At 44.5% G+C, this 27,784-nt stretch overlaps 1 protein-coding gene across 1 annotated transcript in view; it reads left to right on the forward strand.

Moving 5' to 3' along the window:
- LOC135236737 (elastin-like) overlaps positions 1-27,784 on the forward strand; it is a 61,483-nt gene that overhangs the window by 19,034 nt on the left and 14,665 nt on the right. Inside the window, exons 4-23 of the mRNA XM_064303250.1 lie at positions 225-281; positions 1,083-1,109; positions 10,361-10,423; positions 10,520-10,600; positions 10,903-10,938; positions 11,388-11,477; positions 11,859-11,906; positions 12,075-12,137; positions 12,454-12,489; positions 12,770-12,844; positions 16,494-16,535; positions 16,769-16,930; positions 18,242-18,292; positions 18,977-19,042; positions 20,524-20,607; positions 22,972-23,004; positions 23,111-23,170; positions 24,422-24,451; positions 25,015-25,047; positions 25,722-25,961. Of these exons, the coding sequence (XP_064159320.1) occupies positions 225-281; positions 1,083-1,109; positions 10,361-10,423; positions 10,520-10,600; positions 10,903-10,938; positions 11,388-11,477; positions 11,859-11,906; positions 12,075-12,137; positions 12,454-12,489; positions 12,770-12,844; positions 16,494-16,535; positions 16,769-16,930; positions 18,242-18,292; positions 18,977-19,042; positions 20,524-20,607; positions 22,972-23,004; positions 23,111-23,170; positions 24,422-24,451; positions 25,015-25,047; positions 25,722-25,961 (1,377 nt within the window). The remainder of the gene's footprint in view (positions 1-224; positions 282-1,082; positions 1,110-10,360; positions 10,424-10,519; positions 10,601-10,902; positions 10,939-11,387; positions 11,478-11,858; positions 11,907-12,074; positions 12,138-12,453; positions 12,490-12,769; positions 12,845-16,493; positions 16,536-16,768; positions 16,931-18,241; positions 18,293-18,976; positions 19,043-20,523; positions 20,608-22,971; positions 23,005-23,110; positions 23,171-24,421; positions 24,452-25,014; positions 25,048-25,721; positions 25,962-27,784) is intronic.

Here is a 27,784-nt window from a genome sequence, read left to right on the forward strand (position 1 = left end):
AGTAACTTAACTGATTAAATAAATACATGTGCATGTTTTACAGTGTAGTTTTACTGAAGAATGATGCGTTTTACGATGTAATCATATAGAGAGAATGTCTTTTAAAGTATACTTGTATACTAGAGATATGAACATATTTTACAATAATTTATAGTATAATTGTATGAAGAGACAGTTAATGTTAAAGGTGATTATTAAGGAGGAATAATTTGTCATTTCAACAGGTGGATATGTCCCAGGAGTAGGTACAGGTACAGGTCTGGTACCAGGTTACGGAGCAGGTAAGAGACTCATGTACACTGAGAGACCCCTTATAGACCACCTCTAGCTGTGTTATGAGCACAAGAGACCACCTCTATGACTGTTATGATCACGAGACCACCTCTATGACTCTGTTATGATCACAAGAGACCACCTCTATGACTGTTATGAGCACAAGAGACCACCTCTATGACTGTTATGATCACAAGAGACCACCTCTATGACTCTGTTATGAGCACAGAGACCACCTCTATGACTCTGTTATGATCACAAGAGACCACCTCTATGACTGTTATGATCACGAGACACCTCTAGACTCGTATGATCAAGAGCCACTCTATGACGTAGGCACAAGAGACCACCTCTATGACTGTTATGATCACAAGAGACCACCTCTATGACTCTGTTATGAGCACAAGACCACCTCTATGACTCTGTGCTCATCAGAGAGATACAGCACACTTAACACAGGAGCTAGGTCAGGGGGACTGAACACAAAATATTTGTAAAAGAAAAAAAATAAAGATTACTTTTCTGATCTCTGATTAATATTTTTTTAAAACCTGAATTTAAAAAATTTGTGTATATAACAGAAAAACACCAATTTGAGGTTTTTGTCCCAATACTTTTGGAGGACACTGTATGTCCAGCTGCTTGTGAGCATGTGAACATTTGAATACTTAGATCGTTTCATCGTTGATATTGGATTAATGTGTGATGTCTTCATCTCGTCTTACTTTGGCACCATTTTTCAGGATGTGAAATGTTGTTTTAAACTCGATGTGCACTACCGTATTTATGTATTTGTTTTTTTTTAACAGGAGCTGGTGCAAAGCCTCCTAAGCCAGGTAAGGCTGGGTTTTCTCTTTCCCTGTGTACTCAGGCGACTCGTGTGTGAGAAGACCGTGCCGCTCTCGTTGTTTCTGGACTGTTCCAGAGTCAGACAGAGCGCGGCTGCCAGGCCCCCTCACATAATGTATGTGTTCTTCCATCTCGGATTTAGCTGTTGGCAGAGACGGGAACTGATTCCAGGAAAGGCCTTGGAGCTTTTTGTTTATGCGCCAGTCTTCACTGCGCACCTGCTGCGTCTGTCCTGGGTATGCAACAGACCTGGGTCACGTACCCATTTGTTTTGGATTCAAATACTTTTCTACGCTTTACTGATCTTGTCTGGTGTATTGGAACCAATTATAAAAGTGCAAACCCCGCCTTCTGGTCATATTGGCTCAATTACACCAGGCAAGATCAACAGAGCACAGAAAAGTATTTGAATCCAAAACAAATACGTATTTGACCCAGGTCTGGTATACATGGATCAGGTCCTTTGTTTTATTGTGCATTTTATGAATCAATTTTTTTTTAACTGTAACGTCACCAAATCATTTCAGTTAGGCTTTTTCTGTGCACAAATCCCTGACACAAGAGCTTTCCCACGTGCTTTAAGGTCCTTCAGTAATATCCTCATTTCTGTCAATGTACCTGAACTTGGTGAGATATCCATTTTGTCCTCCACAAACAGTAAAAACTGATTTCTTTAAAAATGGCAAACCACTGCTGCATTCACAGAGCACTGTGAAGATTTACACAGCGTAGGTGGCGGTATTACTACACTCTGGGCAGTGGCAGGTCAGAGATGTAATATGCATTACAGTTTCCTACCTTACCTCTTGTACCCATTGTGGAATAATTCACAAAATGTCCGCCACTGCTATTCTCAATGAATCCATTCTTCTTATCATTCTCATCTAAATGTGCAAAACATATCAATCTTCAGCATCTGTATCAGATTTTTTTGGTGAGCCGTTTAGCATTGTTTTTGAGGGCGTCAGAGATGTGTGACAAATGCTCCATTAGCAGTTAGAATGTCCCTTCAATTTCTCACATGCTTGTTTAGAAAAGTGCAGACATTTGGAACGTTTGGATTGTTAGCGTTCTCTGTTTGGATATTTGAGCTGATGAGAACCTCTAACGAGACATAACAGATGTCACACCGCCTCTCGAGTTCCAATTTTGTTTTTTGCTTCTGGTGCATTTGTGTATGAGAATCAGTTCTACAGTTTTCTCACTGTGGAGAAATGTCTTAGTTTTACAAAACAAATTGTGTGCATTATGCTCGGTGTACCAGACGAATACTGTCGTACACATTTTGTCCGTGTGGTTGGAGTTTCCGTGTTCCTTTTTGTGAACACTCCACTTAAATCTGAAACAGCGCAAGCGTAGAGGCTTGCATTCCTGCACCCATAAGCTTCTCACCTGGCTCTTTTATTTACAATGATTGGTCACTTTGACTGCGGACCACCGATTATTACAATCAGAGTTCCTGCACTGACATGCTGAGCATGAGCACTGAAACACGAGTTTATGGTTTCCAGGGCATTTTTAGCAGACGCTCTCATCCAGAGCGACTTGCACAACTTTTTACACTGCATTTTACATTGTAATGTATTATACAGCTGGATATATACTGAAGCAATGCAGGTTAAGTACCTTGCTCAGGGGTAGAACACCAGTGGGAATTGAACCTGTGACCTTTAGGTTACAAGACCAGCTCCTTACCCATTATACTACGCTGCCGCCCGATCTCTAATTGCAGTGAGAGTAGCGTGCGCACAGAATGGCGTGTGTAGTGTGAGCACTGTTTGCGTGGAGGCACCGAGATTTGGGGGCGTTCCGCGGTCAAATGAGGAAAGTGAGATTTCAGGTCACACAGCAGTATTATCAGGCCTTCGCATCGAGGCTGGTTTGCTCCATCTGCTCCGCAAAACCAAATATCCTGGTCGGGTCCCACCTCAGCATGAGAACGAGAAGGAGACCTGGGCGCTCCTCTCTCTTATCTCCGCGGCGATGGCAAAGCGTAAACCGGCTTCGAGAGTGGCAGAAAGACGGAGGCACGGCCCCTGATTATTATTATTATCATAACCTCGGCCGTACAATAAGGGGAAACCTGCCATCTGATACGCGCCGCTGGTCTCACACGGATTCCGTAGAATAAATGTTTATCTCTCCCTCCTTGGCGCGCAGCGCTGGTGCATTATGGGCCACTTTGCCGTTATTTAATTTCCTACGGCGGTGCTGATTGTATCGGGGGCCCTGTTATGTGTCCCCGGCGATAAGGGGAGAAGTGAACGCTGCTAATTCAGATAAGGCTTTGGCTGCTTAAAATCATTTCTTCCAAGAAACCCCCTGAAAGCCAAATAAAGTGCACAGTACATTCTGGCTCGGTCCCCATTCGGCTGATAACGCTGTGAACAGAGCTCTCTCTCTCTCTCTCTTCCTCCCCTGGCAAGACTAAAGATGTATTTTTACAAGTGGCTACTCCATAAGGTTATGGTAAATATGACAGTCGGATAGGAGACATGTTTATGCCTATTTCCCAGCGTCCGGTTATTTATTGCCTTTTAGGGAGTAGCTCAGCATCCAAGGTATTCGGAGGATTAATTACATTTCCAAACCCTGCCGTTAAATGGTTTGGATACAGTGGCTGGGCAAGAGTTCCGCACTGAACTTGGCCTTTGACCCTGTGATGTCACATGAAGCCGGAGCGTGTGCTGCATTTTCATTTTCTCCTCTGCGCTGCAGTGTGGCGGTTCGGCCACAGGGGGAGTGCTCCGCTCAGCCGTGCGGCAGTGTCCTGTGTTCACAACAGGATTACGCCGTAGCAGAAACGTTGGCGGGACAGCGGGGTTGTCGGTCTGCGCGAGACTGCGTGCGGTTTCTGCTTTTCATTAAAAATGGATTCCTAATCTCTTTAGCGGTGGGCGCGGTGCCCGAAAGGTCTCCCTGCTGAATCGGGCCCTTTGTGTCCGCGGTGCTGCCACCACTCCCCGGTGTGGCCGCGGTTAACCAGACCGCGATATTGCTCCGGTCCCTGCTTTACGTCAATAACTGAAATGGGTTCAGATGAAGCCAGCCCAGTACCCCAGCTCCCACAGTGCTGAAAGCCATGTGCATATCATTTAGGCATATTCCCATGCCAATTTCATAAACGCTAACTTAAGGAACAGTTGCCAGTATGCCAATTACAAAGAGGAATTCCATACACCAGTCAGTGTGTTCAGACATTCACCAGCAATGCGGACACACTCATGAGAGGAAGGAACATTGAACAACACTAGCGCTAATTTGCTGGGTGTTTACTTTTTAAAGCTTCGCAATTTCACAAGTCACAAGTTTTCTAAAAACGAAATCACTGGTCCTTGAAAAGTGAGGTCAGTAGAAAAGGGTGTTCTTAACTGCTCTGCTCTTCTGTAGATGCTCTGTAATGTTCAAACAGATACCTTTCTTTTTACCACAATCCCAGCATTCCATGTGTGTTGTAAAAATATATGCAGAATTTTATGGAGATGAAAAAATGTTGAGAATTTTGTTGAAAAGTCTGAACAGTTTTATTGGGTTAGTTTAGTACTTGTGCTTATCACACTGGTACTCTTAAGTGTATCTGTCAACCTTGTCTTTGGTACTACTTAACTTTATATCACTGATGAAAGCACGTATTTAATCTATGTTGTATTGAATAGACTGTCTGCTAAATGCAATGTAATATAAAAGTGTTGCTCAGTATAAAAGCACAGACAAGTACATAATCTGAGGAATATTAAAGATGTAGAAAGATTATTTCAGTTTGTCAGTTTGCAATGCAGGTAGCAAAATTATATTTTTGTGTTACTTCAGAACAGCGACTGAACATTGCATCTAGATTTTCACCCTATTAAAGGGCCTTTATTATAGAAGCCAAGTCTATAGTCCTCCTCTTCCTCTATTTGTTGGATGTCACGAGTGTTGAAGCGACAGGTAAAGTATAAAGTGGAAATCAGAAAGGTGTGGTGGGGGTGATGATGAAGAGGAGGTAAGGTGACGGTGATGAAGAGGGGGGGAAGGCAGACCTGCTCAGTGGTGGTGCTCATTTCTCATCTGACTTGTCGGGAAAGCTTTTGCGCAGTGGAGCTCCTTCAGCATGTGCGGAGCAGCTGGGCTGGGTTACTGCATCGCCAGGTTTGCATACCAACGATGCTGGCCCCGTTGTTCAGGGATCTCAGTGCATGATTTGCATTTCGGCTTTGTTCGAGACGTAATAAATAATGGGAATAAATGAGCTGGTATTTGTGGTGATTCTGAGGGCCAGGGTAAAGCACGCTCAAAGCTTTAAAAGCTCTGGATGTGACCCTGCCTTTCCTCTGTGTCAACGTGAGCACAGCTTCAGAACAAAAATGAGAGAGCACCGAGAGGGCACAGGACAGAACACAGCTCAGAGACAGCACAGGCCAGAGAGAACACAGCTCAAAAACAGCACAGGCCAGAGAAAACACAGCTCAGAGAGAGCACAGGCCTGAGAGAACACAGCTCAGAGACAGCACAGGCCAGAGAGAACACAGCTCAGAGAGACAGCACAGACCTGAGAGAACACAGCTCAGAGAGACAGCACAGACCTGAGAGAACACAACTCAGAGACAGCACAAGCCAGTGAGAACACAGCTCAGAGACAGCACAGACCTGAGAGAACACAGCTCAGAGACAGCACAGACCTGAGAGAACACGCTCGAAGACAGCACCCTGAAGAAACAGCTCGAGACAGCACAGGCCAGAAAGAACACAGCTCAGAGACCGCACAGACCAGAGAGAACACAGAGTGACAGTAGAGTTGGGCGTAGGGGCAGAGGGGTTTAGGGGAGGTGGGTTTACTGGAGGAGTTGTGCATAGGCAGAAGGGAAGAGTTTAGGCCTCTGGCTCAGACAGATAACTTACCATGAATTAAAAATTAAAAAACAATTAAGAAAGAAAGCTAATTTGTCTGTGCTGCTGATAACCTCCAAGCTCCACTACCTCAGAAAGCACAGAGCATATATGGCAGTCTGGAGAATATATCCACAGCATGAAGCATTTCTTCACAGCAAGAATGATCCTGAATGAGGGTGGAAAAGTAGAGGATGTATGAGCCAAAAAACTCAGCTCTAATATATTTCACTTCTGGCAGGAATAGTGGCAGGGAGAAATAGACACTAACCAAAGTGGAAACATTAGGGAGCACAGTGCCAGGAAGCTGTGTAAAGTTGGGGTGCACAAAGGGAAGATGTTGTGTAAATTTGGGGTGCACAGAGGGAGGATGTTGTGTAAAGTTGGGGTGCACAGTGCCAGGATGTTGTGTAAAGTTGGGGTGAAGAGAGCCAGGATGCTGTGTAAGGTTTGGGTGAACAGAGCTAGGTTGTTGTGTAAAGTTGGGGTGCACAGTGCCAGGATGTTGTGTAAAATTGGGGAGCAGAGAGCCAGGATGCTGTGTAAAGTTGGGGTGCAGACAGCCAGGATGCTGTGTAAAGTTGGGGTGCAGAGAGCTAGGTTCCTGTGTAAAGTTGGGGTACACAGACCCAGGATGCTGTGTAAAGTTGGGGTGCACAGAACCAGGATGCTGTGTAAAGTCTGAGGTTAGAGAGCTAGGTTGTTGTGTAAAGTTGGGGTGCAGAGAGCTAGGTTGCTGTGTAATGTTGGGGTGCACAGAACCAGGATGCTGTGTAAAGTTGGGGTGCAGAGAGTTAGGTTGCTGTGTAATGTCGGGGTGCACAGAACCAGGATGCTGTGTAAAGTTGGGGTGCAGAGAGCTAGATTGCTGTGTAATGTTGGGGTGCACAGAACCAGGATGCTGTGTAAAGTTGGGGTGCAGAGAGCTAGGTTGCTGTGTAATGTTGGGGTGCACAGAACCAGGATGCTGTGTAAAGGCTCCACAGTTTCTCAGTAAGAATGAAGAAGCCGTCAGCGAGTCGCCCAGAGCAGCTGCAGGGTCAGAGAGAGAGAGACGGCCTGCTTAATTATTCTCTCATGTTCCCAGGCTCACTGACATAATGTCTACATGACTGCTGGCTGGAGGAATGCGGAAATGACAAGGAAATGGGGAGGTCATATACAGTCATTCATCACGTTTATCTGGCTGATCCCAGATCAGAAAAAATATATCACAAAACATGTGCTGCATGTGCTCCCATCACTAATTATGTGGTGGCCTGTATGGCTGGAAGCTACAAGCCTAAATTGTGGCTGAGGTGTATAATCAGTGCTGAGTAGTATCAGTTTACACCTGGTGGCTGGAGAGGTCAGCATAACTGATACTATCCTTTAACCTGTCTGTTTCTGTAGTAGTCATCATATCATAGGGTGGGTAGGTTCTATGTCCCGGTCCGTATCATCAGTCCATCTACAAATCGCGAGAGTATTGTACATTTAGTCATAATTTCTTGGAAATAAGTATGTAGGGATGATGCATAGCTAAGCCTTTGCTGCACTGATAGACGTGGACAGCATGATTGGGTTAGCAGAATCTGATTTGTTCTTGTTCAATCTTAGACAATATTTCGCTGACTAGTACCCTACATAGGACGCCTTGTATGCTTGCATAAATTAAATTACATGGCCTGAGCATCCAGCAGTCTAGAGTGGTCAGCAGATCTTAAGCATTTACCTACATGCCACCCGATCCTCTTCTGCTACCCCAGGAGACTGGCATCACCTCTTCGCACTGCGCTTCAGAACAGCACTGTCTGTCTGTTTTTACTGGTTTCTCCCGTAGCTGTTATGCGTGGTAGATGACCCAGCTCCTTCCGATCTTCCGAGCTGCTACCAGTACTACCTTTGGTAGAACATCACTGACCCGATTTCTGACATTCGTGACGGCTGAAGACTTACCTCTTCAGGCTCCACCTTTCCCCATCCCTCCCTACCTCCCTGTAATCTCTTAAATGACTGTAAGCTTAGGGTTGTAACTAGGTAGCTGTTTCGTAGGTGACTTAGTTAATGCACCTGTCTTAACTATTGCTTGTATTTTTCCATAGACTGCGTTGTTGCTGTTCTCGTTTGTGTTAGTGTTAATCAGTTTAACCTTCAGGGTCCAAGTTGAACTATGCGGTTGTTCCCTGCACTTGGAACGGTAGGCTACTGCCCTCTAGGGTTTTCGACACACTTGTTCCTGGTTATGTTTATACATTTTGTTGTACGTCGCTCTGGATAAGAGCGTCTGCCAAATGCCTGTAATGTAATGCAATATTATTATAAACGTGCTAATAGAGCAATTAAACTAAACTAAAATTAGCGTAATTGAGTAATCACAGAGATGTTTGTGAGTGAACGAGCGAGCAAAGAAATGGCAGAGGGGACTCAGGAGAACATCCTGGGATAAGACTCTTCCTCTCGGTGAAAGTGAAGTTATCCGGCTGTTTTTGCATTTCCGTTCCTTTCACCTCGGCCGGCGAGTTCAAAGGTTCACCGGAACGAGCGCCGTAATCGCGCGTCACCATAGCGACGACTGTGAAAATCGTCCTGGTGACCGTGGCGTAAACTAAAACCGCTTTAAACGACTGGCCTGAACCGGTCCTTCGGATCCCCCGGGCGTTCCGCCCAATCAGATTCCGCCGTCCTTCCGCGGGTCTGCTGGTCTTGGTGGAGCACGCCGGGGAATTCTCCGGGAATTCTCCGGGAATTCTCTGCCCTGAAATGAAAAACCCTCACTCGCTTGGCTCCCTCTGCCTGTAGCTTTTAACACCTCTGCCCTCATTACAGGGCTGGATTTAGGTAAGCTGCGGGATGAATTTCAGACGAACGCTGACGACTGTGCTCACATCCGCTGGTTAAAGAAGAGGCTGAAGCTGGATATGAGTTTAAGTTAACATGTGAAGGCCCCACTGGGGGATTTATGGCAGTATTTCAGTCTGTAAGTGTGTTTTTCCTGTAGCTGACCTGACTAGCCCTCTCTGTTCTCGAGCGTAGTGAAGGGGAATACAGGATCACTGGGCACGCTCCCCTGCTATCGCCAGCCGTTTCTGCGACTCCTCACTGGCGTCCCTGCCTTTCTCACACTGCAGTTTCCCCTCCGGTTTAAACCACAGCGGCGTGTGTGTATTAGTGGGACAGTGAAGTCCAGCTGCATGACTGAGCATGTCTGTGGGTGTGTGTGTGCGTGTGTGCGTGCACGTGTGCGAGTGCGTGTGTGTGTGTGTGTCTCTCTGTGTGTGTGTCTGTGTGTCTGCGTGTGTGTGTGTGTGTGTGTGTGTGTGTGTGTGTGTGTCTATGTGTGTGTGTGTGTGTGTGTGTGTGTGTGATCTAAAAGCCAAGTGCCTGTGTTATTTTGACAGGTGGAAATACATGAGACTGTCTGCCTAATTTTCCAATGAACACTTAACTTTAATAGTAATGTTTTTCTTTGAAATAACAGTAATAACACAAATCCTAGGGGGTTACAGAGTAATATTTGGAAAATCTGCACTGCATTACTCAGTAATATAAGCGGACCCAAAACTTATTTTGCATAGTAGTGCTCTGTTCATGTTTTGTAAGGTCCTGCTGGTTTGTAGTGGTTGTAAACTGGTGTGAAAAGAAATCAAACTGGTTTGTTTCAAATGGATTTCAGGTGTGATGTTTGTGTGTTTTTTAAGGGGGTCGAAGCATGAAGTGCTGGAACCTTATTGGTTTTGTTCTGATTTTTGTTCTATTAAGGCTTATAGCTCCTAAACCGTAAGACCTAGAGCTACCAAACATGGTACTCCTTTCATTGCCCACTACACAGGTTACTAAACCTGCCCAGACTTTTGGCCTATAACACTTGATGCATTTGGCTTAGAACGGAATTTCTAGAGATTCCATGGGTGAAGCCACAACAGATGTTGCCGCGCATTTTTATTTGCGCCTGAATAGATTTTCCGCCATTTTTAATGTTTATCAAAACCAACATCTCCTCCTAGACCATCTGCCAGTTAATGAATTTGGTGATTTAATTGATGATTGATTTTTTTAAACAATTGATCATTAACAAATTGAATCAAATATATGCTATGTGAGGAAATAGTTAGTCGCAGTTCAGGCCCTCACGCAGATAGTTACTTGCAGCCAAGCAATGGAGACTGTTCTGTTGTGCTGCGTTATAGCTCTTCTGTACAACTCTTATAACTATTTCTGTGCCTTTGTTACAAGAGTACCTTACCCGTCATTTGAATTTGGAAGCATTAGTCTATTCCAGTACTGTGTACATGCGCGTGTGAGCAAGCATGTGTGAGTATGTGAGAGTATTACCATGGCGACCTCCTCAGGTTGACGTCCTTTTCTCTCTCCTGTCTCTCTCTGTAAGGTTATGGGAACCTGGGGGCAGGTGCGGCAGGTGGGGGCTTGGGAGCAGGAGGCAGCCCTTTGGGTGAGGTGCAATCACTGTTTGCATGCTGAGAGATGAAAGGGTTACAGGTGACTCTCCCCTGTCACTCACCTGAACCCGCCCTGCTGTCCTCCGCAGGTGGGTACTGGTATGGGGGGCATGGAGGGCTGGCCGGAGTCTATCCTGGAGCGCAAGCAGGACTGAAACCTCAAAAGACAGGTGTGTGTGTGTGTGTGTGCGTGCATGTGTGTGTGTGAGTGTGAGTGTGTGTGTGTGCGTGCATGCGTGTGTATAAGTGTGAGTGTGTGTGTGTGCGTGCGTGCGCGTGTGAGTAGAAGTGTGTGTGTTTGTGTGCGTGTGTGTGTGTACGTGTGTGTGTGTGTGTGTGTGTGTGTATGAGTGTGTGTGTGCCTGTGTGTGTGTGTGCACGTGTATGTGTGTGTGTGTGTATGCATGTGTACGTGTGTGTGTGTGTGTGTGTGTGCAGGTCAGTGTTGACGGTTATTCTGTCTCTCTCCCAGGTGTTGGAGGTGGAGGAGGACTTCCTGGTGGCACAGGTACAGGTCACTTATCGATCTACTTCCTGTTTCAACAGGAAAACTGAAAAAATACAATATGGCCACTCTATTATTATTAATTAAACTGCAATACAGTTTTGAGGTGTGTAGCGGAGTGTAGTGAGTGTCGGGGTCGTGCAGGATGTGATTGGCTGTGCTGGGTTTGTAAGGGCTGTGATAGGCTGTGATGTTTCAGGGGCCTGGGGTAGGAACAGGAACAGGTGGTACTGGACCAGCAGTGCCAGCTGGGGGTACGATAATTGTAAAAACAATTATCTAATCAATAACCCACAAATATAATATTAAAGAGACAATTGTAGTAATAATGAGACAGCCTATTGAGACACAAGTACTAATAAAGCATAGAAAAATAGGCTATGTCTCTATTTCCTGTCACATTGAAATGCAACAAATGGCTTTTTAAAAAATGTTCTCCATGCCTGTTTTAGCACCTGTCATACCTCAGACTGGCCTGCCAGGGGGCGCTGGTGGAAAGGCTGCAAAAGCTGCAAAGCCTGGAAAGGCTGCAAAATTACCAGGTGTGTGTTTGCGTGTGTGTGTGCGTGTGTGTGTATGTGCGTGCACTTGTGTGTGTGCGTGTGTGTGTGTACATGTGCATGTGCACGTGTCTGCGTGTGTGTGTGCGCGTGGGCATGCACGTGCAGGTGTGTGAGTGTGTGTGTGCATGCGTGAGCATGTGCACGTGGGCGTGTGTGTGTGTATGTGTGTATGTGTGTGCGTATGTGTGTGTGTATCTGTGCCTGTGCAGCAGGCAGTAATGAGGTGTGTTGTGTTTGGGTGTGCTGCAGGCAGTAATGAGGTGTGTTGTGCTTGGGTGTGCAGCAGGCAGTAATGAGGTGTGTTGTGTTTGGGTGTGCTGCAGGCAGTAATGAGGTGTGTTGTGCTTGGGTATGCCGCAGGTGTGGGAATACCAGGGCTGTACCAAGGCGGGCTCGTTCCTGGACAGGGTAGGTTTGTGCTCCAGAATAAAAGGCTGTCTACCATTGGTCACAGCAGCTCTGCTGCTTGTTATTACAGCCTGCCGTTCAATGCCTTTTCTGTGGTTTTGGGTCTGGTTGTTCTGTTGCGACTGCAGCGTTTCCATGGTGACTGAAGCATTTTCGTGGTTTTTTCAGGATATGGTCAGCGAGGGGTTCTCCCTGGGGTTGCCACTGGAGCGGGACTCAAGCCAAAATCTAGTAAGAGTTCCCCGGAGTAACGCTACTGCTCTTCATTAACACACATGCATCCACAACCAATCAGAATCTTGCAAACATAAACAGAGGTATGGCTTATCTGTCATTGGAAAGCTATCAGATTGTATGAAATACAAAGTTCTTTCAAATATTCATACTTTTTGTTGTACTATGCATCCAGTGTATATTTTGCATGACCAGAACTCTGTGTGTCTGGTTTCCATCTGCAACGGTGTGTTATTTTAGAGGACATCTGATTTATTTACGTGTGTGAGAGTTCACGTGTGAGTGAATGTGTGTCCTTCCTGTTTTCATGCAGTCGGAAGCGGAGGTCAGCTTGGTCTTGGTGGCCATGGTCAGTACTTTACCTCTCTATTAAACACACCTATACAGTACCTCTTTAGTAAACACCTTTTATAATGTACCTCTCTTTTAAACAGTCCTGTAGAGTATCTCTCTAGCTTCTATAAGGTACCTCTCTAGCAAACAGCTTATTTAGGATACTTATCAATCACAGCATGCTCATATTACAGCAGGCTAATCGGGCTGGTCTCTGGACAGGCTGGTTGGGTTCAGAGTGTAATTGCCATATTGGTGTTTCTCTAAATCGGTTTATCAGTTTTGTATGTCTGCAGGTGGACGTGGGTATGGGGGACCTCTACAGCCTGGAGTATTTTACGGATATCCCCTCAAATCACCTAAAGCCCAAGGTACAGCCACCTTAGCACCTGTGCACCTTATTGGCACACTACACCCAATGAGTGAACTTTGACCTGTGAGTGCATTTTGCCGTGTGAGTGAACTTTGACCTGTGAGTGCATTTTGCCGTGTGAGTGCACTTTGTCCTGAGAGTGCACTTTGACCTGTGAGTGAACTTCATCCTGTTAGTGCACTATGACCTGTGAGTGAACTTCATCCTGTTAGTGCACTATGACCTGTGAGTGAACTTTGCCCAGTGTGTTGAACACTTGGACACTGTTCATCCAATAACCTCTTGATTCTGCATATAGTCTGATTTTATTACTAAAATTATTTGAGCATACAGACACATTTTTTCACATACGCAATTTATTTACAAATCATTTTTTAAAAGAATTATACAGATTACAGATCCCCCGTTCTGATTTTCTCTATTATTGCATATTTGTCACACTGAATGGTTTCATATCTTCAGACAAAGTGTAATATTAGACAAAGGGAACCTGAGTAAACAGAAAACACATTTTTTTAAATGTATTACTTCATTTATTTAATGAAAAAAAAGTTATAAAACACCCATATCACCCATGTGAAAAAAAGTAATTCTTGCTTAAACTTAATAACTGGTTGTGCCACCTTTAGCAGCAAGAACTAAAACACTTCCTATAATTTGATATCAGTCCTCCAAATCACCGTGGATGATTAGCCCACTCTTCTTTGCAGAACTGCTTTAAATTCAGACAAATTGGTAGGTTCTTGAGCATGAACTGCTCATTTCAGGTCCCGGAACACTCCAAAAGTTAATTTTGTTTCTTTGCAGTCATTCAGATGTGGACTCCAGACTGTGGAGTTTGTGTTTTGGATCATTGTCCTGTTGCATAGTTACACTTCAGCTTCAGTTCACAGACATTCTCCTTAAGAATTTTCTGACACAGAGCAAAATTCATGGTTGCTTTAATAATGGCAAGTCCTCCAGGTCCCAAGGCAAAGCATCCCCACACCATCACACTACCACCACCATGTTTGGCTGTTGGTATGATGTTCTTTCTGTGAAATGCTGTATTTGCTTTACACCAGACATAATGTCATCCAAAAAGTTCCACTTTTGACTCATCTGTCTATAGAACATTATCCCAGAAGGCTTGGGGATCATCCAGGTGCTTCAAATGTGAGACGAGCATTGATGTTTTTCTTGGTTAGCAGTGGTTTCCGCCTTGCTTCTCTCCCAGGAATCCCATCCCAGTCTCTTTCTTGTCATGGAGTCATGAACACTGACTTTAGCTGAGGCTAGAGAGGCCTGCTGTTCTTTGGATGTTCTTCTGGGATCTTTTGTGTCTTCCTGGATGAACTGTTGGTACACCCTTGGAGAAATTTTGGCAGGATGGCCACTCCTGGGAAGATTCACCACTGTTCCAAGTGCTCTCCATTTTGAGATAATGGCTCTCACTGTGGTTTGGTGGAGTCCCAAAGCCTTAGAAGTGGCTTTGTAACCCTTTCTGGACTGATATATTTCAACAACTTTTTTTCTCATCTCTTCTGGAATTTCCTTTGATTGTGGCATGTTGTTCTTGTAGAAACCTGGTGGTGACTACTTCAATCTGATAGTTCAAGGTTCAATATGAGTGAGGTTTAGGATCAACTGGGCTAGGTGCAATCAAGCCTGTCTGTGTTCAATCAGCTGAATCTAATTATCAGATAAATTAGATTAATTGGTTGATTGAATACATAAGCAGGGCATTACTTTTTTCCCATAGGTCATATGTGAATTTGACAACTTTTTTTTCATTAAATAAATGATAATATGATCATAATTTTGAAAATGTGTTTTGCGTTCACTCAGGTTCCCTTTGTCTAATACTACTAAAGATCTGAAACCGTTCCGTGGGACAAATATACAGTAATAGATGACATCTGGAAGGGGGAAAATACTTTTTCACGGCACTGTATATATTTTTTACAAGCAACTTTTATCTTTTGTAACACAACTGTTATCTTAGACTCTCACATTTTAAACGATACATGCTTTTGTGCTGAATCTGCCTGGACGAGTCTAAAGACAGCCTTGTATGTTCAGCTGCTCCACGGTTGGAGTTGTTTTGCTGTCCTACGTGGAGGTGCTGGACGCATGGGGAGGGGCGGTGTCCTCCAGCTGTGGACTGACGCTGGGGAAATTCTGCTGAAGGACCGGGACTCATCCTTTCTCAGGGGCTTGTCTGCCAATGGACTGCTGGGTCACTGGAACCCGTTCCTGGACCTCAGTCTCTCCATCAGTCCTCCAGCGGTGTTTGAGTGAAATGATAGGCCTGTTGGTTTGACCAGACAGGCTGTATTTAGGCCACATCTCAACGGGGGACCAGCCTGCACAGACAGGTTGGACGTGCAGGGAGCCGGGTTCAGACAAGATCTAATGTTTGCACTACGAGCATCCAAATGCTCCATTGTGCATTGAAATCAGTTCAGCTTATAAGTGCTTCATTATTCATTTAAATCAGTTTCGTGATTGCAGAATGATTTAATAAGTATTTTCTTAACTCTTTCATTTTTAACATGACAGATTTCAAGGCACTAGGGCTGTCAACTTTGGCCTGAGATTAAGTTAGAATTTAACTTCCTATATTTGAATATCATTTGAATATGCATGTTGTTCACCGCGATATGTAATATCATAATATGCAGTAACTTTAATTGTTATTGGCCCAAGCTTTATCTTCCAAACGGATGTTGTATCGCACAAAAAACATTGACATAGGAGGAATAACCTCCACATTTAGATCGGTTTCCTCCCTCATACTCTGAATAGACTAACAAGCCCCTCTCCCATGCTCTGAATGGACCAACAAGCCCCTCCCCCATGCTCTGAATGAACTAACAAGCCCCTCACCCATACTCTGAATAGACCAACAAGCCCCTACCCCATACTCTGAATAGACCAACAAGCCCCTCCCCCATACTCTGAATAGACCAACAAGCCCCTACCCCATACTCTGAATGGACCAACAAGCCCCTCCCCCATGCTCTGAATGGACCTGCAAGCCCCTCCCCCATACTCTGAATGAACCAACATGCTCCTCCCCCATGCTCTGAATGGACTTGCAAGCCCTGCTCAGTTGCATCTCTTCTCTGGATTTGGTTCATCCAAGCAGTGCACAGTTTGGCAGTTTATCGAGGTTTAATTGTAACTGGAACTCAGTGTATATATTTTATTACACATTAATCTCCATGAACTCAAAGCATGTTATTTCAGTCTTAAGAAAGTGCAAAAATCCAAACAAACGAGTGTGTCATAAAATTAAAAAATAACCCAATTTGGACATACTGTATAAATTCTTTGGTTTATACCAGCTGATAAATGATAGATCCGAGAACAGGACATTTTGAGCATTTTTTAAATTCAGCAGCAGCTGGCTCTCCTCCGGTCTCTGTGGGATTGGACCAGACTGACTGGGATGCTCTCACATCGCTCATCCTGTTACAAAACTCGAGCATGTAAACAGTGAACAAAACTGATGAGGTTCTCCAGACTAAACTATCAAGACTTGGGGGGAATAGAGTCTAATGTCTGTGATTAGGTGTTGATAGAGTGGAATGTGTTATCATGCTATCGTGCTGTCATGCTATCGTGCTGTCGTTCTGACATTGCCGGTCTGTGTTCTCCCACAGGCGGTTACGGCTCACCTTACGGCGGTGGCAAACTCCCCTACGGTACGTCAGAGAATCCTCTAAACCTTGTGTGTAGCGCCTCCCAGAGGGCACTATGTGACCTGTCAACTCTGTCCCTTGTCCCCTCTTTCATGCTACACATGTACCTCCTGTGCGACTCATGTTATGTATACCTCCATCCAGCACTTGTTGTGCCTTGTATCATTATCTTGATGTTGTAACTTGCAATGCCTCTGCCAAATAAATGGAATGTAATGTAACTCTGTGTGCGCCAGGCTACGGTGGCTTTGGAGGTGGAGCGGGACTTCCCGGAGGTGGAGCCGGACTTCCGGGAGGTGGAGCGGGGCTTCCGGGAGGTGGAGCTGGACTTCCGGGAGGTGGAGCTGGACTTCCGGGAGGTGGAGCGGGAGCTAAGCCAGGATACCCTACAGGGACTGGTCAGTATTTGGGGAGGCTCGTATATTTGGTGAGTGTCACTGGTTGATGTTCATCAGTGTGAATTCTATCAGAATATGCAACACATTGCACAGGATTTGCTATCTCCTGACATAAACTGTGAGAGAAGAATGACCCTGCAGGGATGACTATCTGGAGGTGTGATTAGGCTGAAGCAGGTGTGGTTAGGCTGAAGCAGTGTGATTAGGCTGAAGCAGTGTGATTAGGCTGAAGCAGTGTGATTAGACTGAAGCAGGTGTGATTAAGCTGAAGCAGTGTGATTAAGCTGAAGCAGGTGTGATTAGGCTGAAGCAGATCTGATTAGACTGAAGCAGGTGTGATTAGGCTGAAGCAGGTGTGATTAAGCTGAAGCAGTGTGATTAGGCTGAAGCAGATCTGATTAGACTGAAGCAGGTGTGATTAGGCTGAAGCAGGTGTGATTAAGATGAAGCAGGTGTGATTAGACTGAAGCTGGTGTGATTAGGCTGAAGGTGTGATTAAGCTGAAGCAGGTGTGATTAGGCTGAAGCAGATGTGATTAGACTGAAGCAGGTGTGATTAGGCTGAAGCAGGTGTGATTAGACTGAAGCAGGTGTGATTAGGCTGAAGCAGGTGTGATTATGCTGAAGCAGGTGTGGTTAGACTGAAGCAGTGTGATTAGGCTGAAGCAGGTGTGGTTAGGCTGAAGCAGTGTGATTAGGCTGAAGCAGGTGTGATTAGGCTGAAGCAGTGTGATTAGGCTGAAGCAGGTGTGATTAGGCTGAAGCAGTGTGATTAGGCTGAAGCAGGTGTGATTAGGCTGAAGCAGGTGTGGTTAGGCTGAAGCAGTGTGATTAGACTGAAGCATGTGTGATTAGGCTGAAGCAGGTGTGATTAGGCTGAATCAGGTGTGGTTAGCTGAAGCAGTGTGATTAGGCTGAAGCAGGTGTGGTTAGGCTGAAGCAGTGTGATTAGGCTGAAGCAGATGTGATTATGCTGAAGCAGGTGTGATTAGACTGAAGCAGTGTGATTAGGCTGAAGCATGTATAGCGAAGCAGGTGTGATTAGGCTGAAGCAGGTGTGGTTAGGCTGAAGCAGTGTGATTAGGCTGAAGCAGGTGTGATTAGGCTGAAGCAGGTGTGATTAGGCTGAATCAGTGTGATTAGGCTGAAGCAGTGTTATTAGGCTGAAGCAGATGTGATTCACCAGTAACAGGGGTAAATTAGCTGGACCAGGTGCGGTTTCCCAGGAGATGTGTTTTACTTGAAACAGGTATGATTACAAGAATTAGGAGGTGGCACCTACTGATTGTAATGTTCACCTGTTCCTTTACAGGTGTGGGAACACAAATATTAACGCCAGCTCAGGCCAAAGCCGCTAAATATGGTAAAGACCTCAAGCACTTCACATCCTGCACACAGTTCATACAGACAAGCTGTGACACAGAGAACATACAGTTACACAGCTGGTGAGAAATGCTCACTTTTTGACTTGAGGAGGAAATCATTGCCAGTGTTGTCTGAGAGGAAACAATGTTCGGGCGTGTTTGGGGTGCCTTGCGTGTGTGGTGCTGGGGTGTATAGTGTGTGGGACACGGAGTGTTTCTGGTTATCGGTGACCATTAGGCAGAGCAAATATGAAGTACAGTGCCAGGCTCTGTTACTGATTTAAACTTTGCCAGTAACAAGTCCTCGAAAACATATTATAGGCAGAACACTGTAATCTATTCAGACTTGGCACTTATACACAGGATGACAGAATATTTGTTAAAACATAATGTCTGTAAAAGTAAAGAGATTTCTTCATGTTTATTCTTTATTAACCTGTTTTAAATAAAAAGTTAACCATACAACATTACTGCATTGTTAAGACTAGTATTTAAAAAACTACTCTCCTAAGTATTGAGTTTTGCAGTAAGACATTTCTTGGTTACAGTAAGACATTGTGACTGTACATTACATTTACAACCCTTTATATATTTAACTCTCTCTTTTGCCATGTATCTTTCCTTTAAAGCACATTTTGTGCATTTGCTGAGGGTCCCTAGGTAATGGTTCTGTTCTCTGCCAGGTGCGGGTAGGGTGCCAGGTGCTGGGGTGTACCCAGGGGTCGTCCCCGGGGGTTTTTATCCCGGAGGTGAGAAGTGACCCCAAATTTTAGAGCAGGGGTGTCCAATCTTATCCTAAAAGGGCCCGTGTGGGTGCAAGTGATTGTTTCAGTCCAGCATTACAACACCTGATTCAACTAATTAATTAATCATGGTCTTCAATCAAGACTTTGATAAGTACAATCAGGTGTCATAGTGCTCAGCAAGAACGAAAACCTGCACCCACACCGGCCCTTTTTGGATAAGTTTGGACACCCCTGTTTTAGAGCCTCGGTGAAGCACATCAGCCCCCTACAGGACATTACCTGTATGTGCAGGCCTGTTTGTGGACATTTTACACGACTCATAACTGCCATAATATCGCTAACATTATACCTGCCAAAACAACACCAACAATGTACCTGCAATAACAACACCAACACTGCCCCCATCATTATAACACCAACACTACAGTCACCAGAATTACATAATTTCAGTCAGGACAACTCACATATTTAGATTAAATATATTACTGAATATGCAAAGTAACTGTTTATGGTTTGGCGCTAGATGGATCTGATTTAGGAATGTCTGTGCACACACCAGCATGCACTCCTATCAAACAGGGGTCAAAATACATATCCCCTACTAAACAGGAGGAATAACGAAACCCCCTAGTAGCCACAAGCAGATCCAAACTACAGGTGGAAGCCGGAGTGGTGGAGGGTGAGCGCACTTCTGTGAGCTGCAGCAAGGGTAGCATGCAAAAAGCACCGCAGACAATGAGCGGCACCTGAGAGGTCCGAGTGTTGATTTAAAAAAGGCACTTCATTAGCAATGCGTGCATGTGATTGGTTGAGTATGAGCACATATGGTGATTAGTTCAGTATTAGAACATGTAGTGATGTGTGTATGCGATTGGTTGAGTATGAGCACATATGGTATGTGTGTATGTGATTAGTTCAGTATTAGAACATGTAGTGATGTGTGTATGCAATTGGTTCAGTATTAGAGCATGTAGTGATGTGTGCATGTGATTGGTTGAGTATGAGCACATATGGTGATGTGTGTATGTGATTAGTTCAGTATTAGAACATGTAGTGATGTGTGTATGCGATTGGCTGAGTATGAGAACATGTAGTGATGCGTGTATGCGATTGGTTGAGTATGAGAATGTGGTTGCTGAGGCTGACCCATGGTTGGCTGACCAAGAGTTTCCTGCCCAAACTTGCTCAGTGGACTTCATGCTCGTTGCTCATCCAATGCAGCCGCCATAATGACACCATCACCTGCAGACATTACATTACATTACATTACAGGCATTTAGCAGACTTACATTGTATTCAATTATACAGCTGGATATATATTGACATAATGTCATCTCATTTTAATGTCATTCCTGAGCAGATATGTGACCAGTCAGTGGAAATATATTCCGTTAACACGTTACCGCTTTTATTGCATGAAGGTCTACTGATCCTTTTGAACCACTGAACCACTGATGGAGTGTCCTTCCGTTGGGGTATTCCAGGTGTGGCACCAGGTGTGGTTCCAGGTGTAGTTCCAGGTGTGGTTCCAGGTGTAGTTCCAGGTGTGGCTCCAGGTGTGGCGCCAGGTGGGTGGCCATTGGTTGGATTTGGAGGTAAATATGTAGGGATACACAAGCAGCTCTGAAACTGGTAAAATCAACTATTCTGCCAAATTCACACTACTACATAACCACACTACATACTGCTCTATAACCACACCCCACACTGCCCTATAACCACACCCCACACCACTCTATAACCACACCCCACACTGCCCTATAACCACACCCCATACTGCCCTATAACCACACCTACACTGCCTTATAACCACACCCCATACTGCTCTATAACCACACCCCACACTGCCCTATAACCACACCCCATACTGCTCTATCACCACACCCCACACCACTCTATAACCACACCTCATACTGTTGTATCACCACACCCCACACCACTCTATAACCACACCCCACACTGCCCTATAACCACACCCCATACTGCCCTATAACCACACCTACACTGCCTTATAACCACACCCCATACTGCTCTATCACCACACCCCACACCACTCTATAACCACACCCCACACTGCCCTATAACCACACCCCATACTGCCCTATAACCACACCTACACTGCCTTATAACCACACCCCATACTGCTCTATAACCACACCCCACACTGCCCTATAACCACACCCCATACTGCTCTATAACCACACCCCACACTGCCCTATAACCACACCCCACACTGCCCTATAACCACACCCCATACTGCCCTATAACCACACTACATGCTGCTCTATAACCACACCCCATACTGCTCTATAACCACACCCCACACTGCCCTATAACCACACCCCACACTGCCCTATAACCACACCCCACACTGCCCTATAACCACACCCCATACTGCCCTATAACCACACCCCATACTGCTCTATAACCACACCCCATACTGCTCTATAACCACACTACATGCTGTTCTAAAACCACACCCCATACTGCTCTATAACCACACCCCATACTGCCCTATAACCACACCCCATACTGCTCTATAACCACACCCCATACTGCTCTATAACCACACTACATGCTGTTCTAAAACCACACCCCACACTGCCCTATAACCACACCCCACACTGCCCTATAACCACACCTCATACTGCTCTATAACCACACCCCACACTGCCCTATAACCACACCCCATACTGCCCTATAACCACACCCCATACTGCTCTATAACCACACCCCATACTGCTCTATAACCACACCCCATACTGCTCTATAACCACACCCCATACTGCTCTATAACCACACTACATGCTGTTCTAAAACCACACCCCATACTGCCCTATAACCACACCCCACACTGCCCTATAACCACACCCCATACTGCTCTATAACCACACTACATGCTGTTCTAAAACCACACCCCATACTGCCCTATAACCACACCCCATACTGCCCTATCACCACACCCCACACCACTTTATAACCACACCTCATACTGTTGTATCACCACACCCCACACCACTCTATAACCACACCCCACACTGCCTTATAACCACACCCCATACTGCTCTATAACCACACCCCATACTGCTCTATAACCACACCCCATACTGCTCTATAACCACACCCCACACTGCCCTATAACCACACCCCATACTGCTCTATAACCACACTACATGCTGTTCTAAAACCACACCCCATACTGCTCTATAACCACACCCCATACTGCTCTATAACCACACCCCATACTGCCCTATAACCACACCCCATACTGCTCTATAACCACACTACATGCTGTTCTAAAACCACACCCCACACTGCCCTATAACCACACCCCACACTGCCCTATAACCACACCCCATACTGCTCTATAACCACACCCCATACTGCCCTATAACCACACCTACACTGCCTTATAACCACACCCCATACTGCCCTATAACCACACTACATGCTGCTCTATAACCACACCCCATACTGCTCTTTAACCACACTACATGCTGCTCTATAACCACACCCCACACTGCCCTATAACCACACCCCATACCACTCTATAACCACACCCCACACTGCTCTATAACCACACCCCACACTGCTCTATAACCACACCCCATACTGCTCTATAACCACACTACATGCTGCTCTATAACCACACCCCACACTGCCCTATAACCACACCCCATACCACTCTATAACCACACCCCACACTGCTCTATAACCACACCCCACACTGCTCTATAACCACACCCCATACTGCTCTATAACCACACCCCATACTGCCCTATAACCACACCCCACACTGCCCTATAACCACACCCCACAGTGCTGTTTAACCACATCCCCAAGGCCATTTTTCCATAATCACAATATATGCGTAAGGTACTGTAGTATCAGTGTAAATGAATGAGTATGTAAATCAATGTTTTGTGTTTTAGGATATCCAGGAGGGGCTAAAGCTTACAAATATGGTACGCAGATTTGTCTCAAAATGTATGATGCAGTGCTGTATACATACATGTAAATGCTTGTAAGTGTACAGACAGAAGGAAGTGAAGAGCTCTCCGTGTGCCACAGGTCCTGGTGGAGCGGGGTTGGTGCCCGGCACTGGAATCGGAGGAGGGGGTGGTTACCCAGGTAACGTGTCAGGCCCTGGTATGAGCAGAGCATCATTGGTGGCCAGGTCATGAATTTAAATACCAGTTACAGTAAACCTAAGGGTAATGATATTATGGTATCTTAATACAGAGTTTACAGTATATATGTGCCATGATGTTATGGTGAATTCCAGTATAAACTGCCAAAAATATAAATCTTTTGCTTTAAAACATGTTTGAACAGACTCCTGGGCACAGGTATTTGTGAAATGAAACCAATAATAAGCTCCATATAGCCGCAGGAATTAAAACTGCCACCATATGTGTACCTAACGGGGTAATACAGATTCACTCGTGCATCACTGGCACGTGTGATACTTTAATTTAATATGAATGTGTTAAACATCGTCAAACATTACCTAGTGCCCCTTGTGCTGTAGTGTACCAAGTATAGAACAAGCGCTGGAGAGTAATTATTGGCGATTGTGACATACGATATTCTCCAATACATGTGGTGTTTTTATGTCAGTCTGTCTATAGAAATTCTAAACCTTATCCAGAATATTATGATATTTGTGTTTGATTGTGTGTTTTGTTTTACAAGCTATGGTCTTCCTGCTAAACGTCCTACAGTGGTTTAGGGTTACATTTGACACATTTGCCTCTGCGGCGGCAGAGTTTTAACAGTCAGATATGGATTTTAGTGCTCACATTTGCCTCCTGGTGGTCGTTGTGCAAAAAATAAACAAGTAGTTTCTGTGGAAAAACAAAGAAATATATGCAAATTTGCCTCTGCTGGGAAGATCTCTGTAAATATGGTACACTATTTTTTGCATGTCTGTTAAAATAGCCCCTTGACACATTGTAATATAAGTACAGTCCAAAAGTATTTGGACAGTGACATAATTTTTGTTGTGAAACAATTTCTTGTTGTTTTGACTCCAGCATATTGAAATGAAACAATGAACATGAGATTACTGTGCAGACTCTCATTTTTGGGTATTTACGTCCATATTGGGCAAGTTGTGTGGGAATTACAGCCCTTTTTAGACATAGACTCACCAGTGTGCTGGAGTACAGAGCCAAAACAGTGTCCAAATACTCACAGACTGCACCGCAAGCATAACTAAATGTCTGTGGTTCTGGTTGGTTATGAATACGCTACTTCACCACGGCTGCCTTTAAATACGGGCGGGCCATAGCACTATGCTTGTGTTTAATTACTCCTCGGTCAGTGTAATGGGGAACAGAACCCCACCTGGACTGTTCACACCTGTGTTCTGCCCCTCAGGTCTACCAGGAGGTGCTGGAGTGTTGCCAGGTGCGCTGCCCAGAACGGTGGTTGGGTGTACAAGCAGGACAGTGCAATTTTGAACCGTCATTCAAATACTGAACCGTCCCTTAAGAAATTAAGTGTTATATGCAGGATACATTTAAACCAAACTACAGTAGTGCTGTTTCAGCATTTTATGAAAAATATAAGGAGAGTTTTATCAAATTGTTTGCCTTGGGCTCATATGAGGAATAGCATTACCCTCTGCAACAGTACCACAGTATGTGTTTATGCTTACAGTAACACTACTGTGGGCTCAGCAGATTTACCTCCATCTAGGAGTTTAGCAGGTTCAGCATACCTTAGCTTTTTATTCCATATTCTATATTTATATTATACATATGTACATACACCTTACTGCACTTCACTGCTTCTTTTGCACTTCTGGTTAGATGCTAACTGCATTTCGTTGTCTCAGTACGTGTACTTTGTGCAATGACAATAAAGTTGAATCTAATCTAATCTAATCTAATGTTTACCAACATCCAGCAATGTAAAGAGGATGAAATAAGGAATTATAAAAAGTATAACTGGTATCATTTCCATTTCAGGATATGGTACTGGAGTTAAACCTCCTAAATATGGTAAGAATATATTAACAATGTTTGCTTTCTTTCATTAGCACATGTTGCTGGCAAACTGTACTGAAATTTATGCTATACTGATCCAAGACTAGAGCTGCCGATCTCATACTAATATAAGGGTGGAGCTGACTGATTGTGTTATACCGATCTATGGGTGGAGCTGACTGTGTTATACTGATCTAAGGGTGGAGCTGACGGTGTTATACTGATCTAAGGGTGGAGCTGACTGTGTTATACTGATCTAAGAGTGGAGCTGACTGTGTTATACCGATCTAAGGGTGGAGCTGACGGTGTTATACTGATCTAAGGGTGGAGCTGACTGTGTTATACTGATCTAAGGGTGGAGCTGACTGTGTTATACTGATCTAAGAGTGGAGCTGACTGTGTTATACTGATCTAAGGGTGGAGCTGACTGTGTTATACTGATCTAAGGGTGGAGCTGACTGTGTTATACTGATCTAAGGGTGGAGCTGACTGTGTTATACTGATCTAAGAGTGGAGCTGACTGTGTTATACTGATCTAAGGGTGGAGCTGACTGTGTTATACTGATCTAAGAGTGGAGCTGACTGTGTTATACTGACCTAAGGGTGGAGCTGACTGTGTTATACTGATCTAAGAGTGGAGCTGACTGTGTTATACTGACCTAAGGGTGAGCTACTGCTCTTATCCTCAGGTTTACCGGGCGGAGTTCCGGGCGGGGTCCCAGGTGGAGTTCCAGGTGGAGTTCCAGGTGGAGTTCCAGGTGGGGTTCCAGGCGGAGTACCAGGTGGGGTCCCAGGCGGCGTTCCTGGCGGAGTCCCAGGAAAATTTCCAGGTGGATTTCCAGGTGGAGTTCCAGGCGGAGTTCCAGGCGGGGTCCCAGGTGGAGTTCCCGGAGGCGTTCCAGGCGGAGTTCCGGGTGGCGTGCTCCCTTGTGAGTTATTAATTATAAATATTTGAAAAAGTTGTTTTTATACATATTAATTCCTAATTTCAGAAATACAACTCTTGAAAAATTTCAGTCAGGATTTCATGCTAATCATAGCACTGAAACAGCCTTAGTTAAAGTACTGAATGATTTACGATTCAGCACTATAGATCATAACATCCTAATTCACCACCTCGAGAAGGGGGTCGGTCTCTCTGGTAGTGTGCTAAACCGGTTCAATACTTATGTAATGGAAAGACAATTCTTTGTGGTACTTGGGGACCACGCTTCACAGTCAGTTGGTGTTAACTGCGGCATACCCCAGGGTAGTATTCTTGGACCTCTTTTATTTTCCTTGTATGTACTTCCTTTGTGTAAGATCATCCGTCATCACAATGTGAACTTCCTTTGTTACGCTGATGACACGCATGTACTATGTAAATGGTAAATGGACTGCATTTATATAGCGCTTTTATCCAAAGCGCTTTACAATTGATGCCTCTCATTCGCCAGAGCAGTTAGGAGTTAGGGGTTAGGTGTCTTGCTCAAGGACACTTCGACATGCCCAGGGCGGGGTTTGAACCGGCAACCCTCCGACTGCCAGACAATCGGTCTTACCTCCTGAGCTATGTCACCCCATATGTCTCTGTTGAGCCCGATGATACAAAATGCTATGATCGTGCTGGCAGCTTGTCTGTCCGACGTAAATGAATGGATGAACGAAAACGTTTTAAAACTAATTGAAGATATGACATAGGAAATTTCCAACCGGTCCTAAGCTAAATTGAAACAGGCCGCTAACAAAGATGGGCAGCCTGACTCGACAGACGAAAACTGAATTCTGGGAGAAAACTGGGAGTCATTTTAGATACTGGACTCAAATCACACATAAACGAGGTGACCAAGACTGTATTTTTTAATCATAAGAAACATAGCCAAAGTAAGAGTTTTACACAGTAAGATGCCAAAAAATTGATACATGCTTTTATTTCTAGCCGTTTGGACTACTGCAATGCACTTTTTACCAGCCTGCCCTAGGAATCTATTGATAAACATCAAGTTATTCAGAACACTGCTGCTAGAATTTTAACAAAAACTAAGAAAAAAAGAACTTGTTACACCCATCCTTGCTGCTTTACATCTGCTCCCTGTTTCTTTTAGAAATTATTTAAAAGTCTTGTTCCTTTTATGTAAAGCTTTTAATGGTTTGGCATCTTATTATATCCAAGACTGCCTGTCATTTTATGTGCCAACGCAAGCACTTAGGACATCCACAACGGGCTTACTCGGTATACCTGTGGTTAAACACAAAAATAGTGGTGAGAGTGCCTTCTGCTATTATGGACCAACACTCTGCCCCAGAACCTTAGAACAGCTGAGTCACTTGGCAACTTTGAAAAGCAGCTCAAATCATTCCTTTCTGATGTGGCTTTTGATTCCTTTACTCTGCCCTGTGTTTTATTGCTTCATCACATTTCATTTTTCAATGTAACATTTTATTGTATTTTATTTTAATATTTGATTATTTATTACTTCTAATATTTTATTTAATTTTTTATTCCCTTTCTTCATCTTGTTTTATGTTTTAGATTGTATAACTGACTATGATCATTGTGTTTTTCCATCTTCCTTTGCTTTTATTATTCCTGTTCAGCACTTTGAGCTGCATTTTGTATGAAAGGTGTTATTAAAAAAAAAAGACTTTGGGATGAGTTGGGAGAAGTAAATGCTGAAAGTTACTCAATCTGAAGGTAGTGAAACACTGGAGTACAGAAGAAAAGCACAACACTGTCTACAACTACACATCCCAGCAGGCCATGCTGTGCACT

This window comes from Anguilla rostrata, chromosome 12 (genome assembly GCF_018555375.3).
Source record: "Anguilla rostrata isolate EN2019 chromosome 12, ASM1855537v3, whole genome shotgun sequence".
Classification (NCBI taxonomy): Eukaryota; Metazoa; Chordata; class Actinopteri; order Anguilliformes; family Anguillidae; genus Anguilla; species Anguilla rostrata.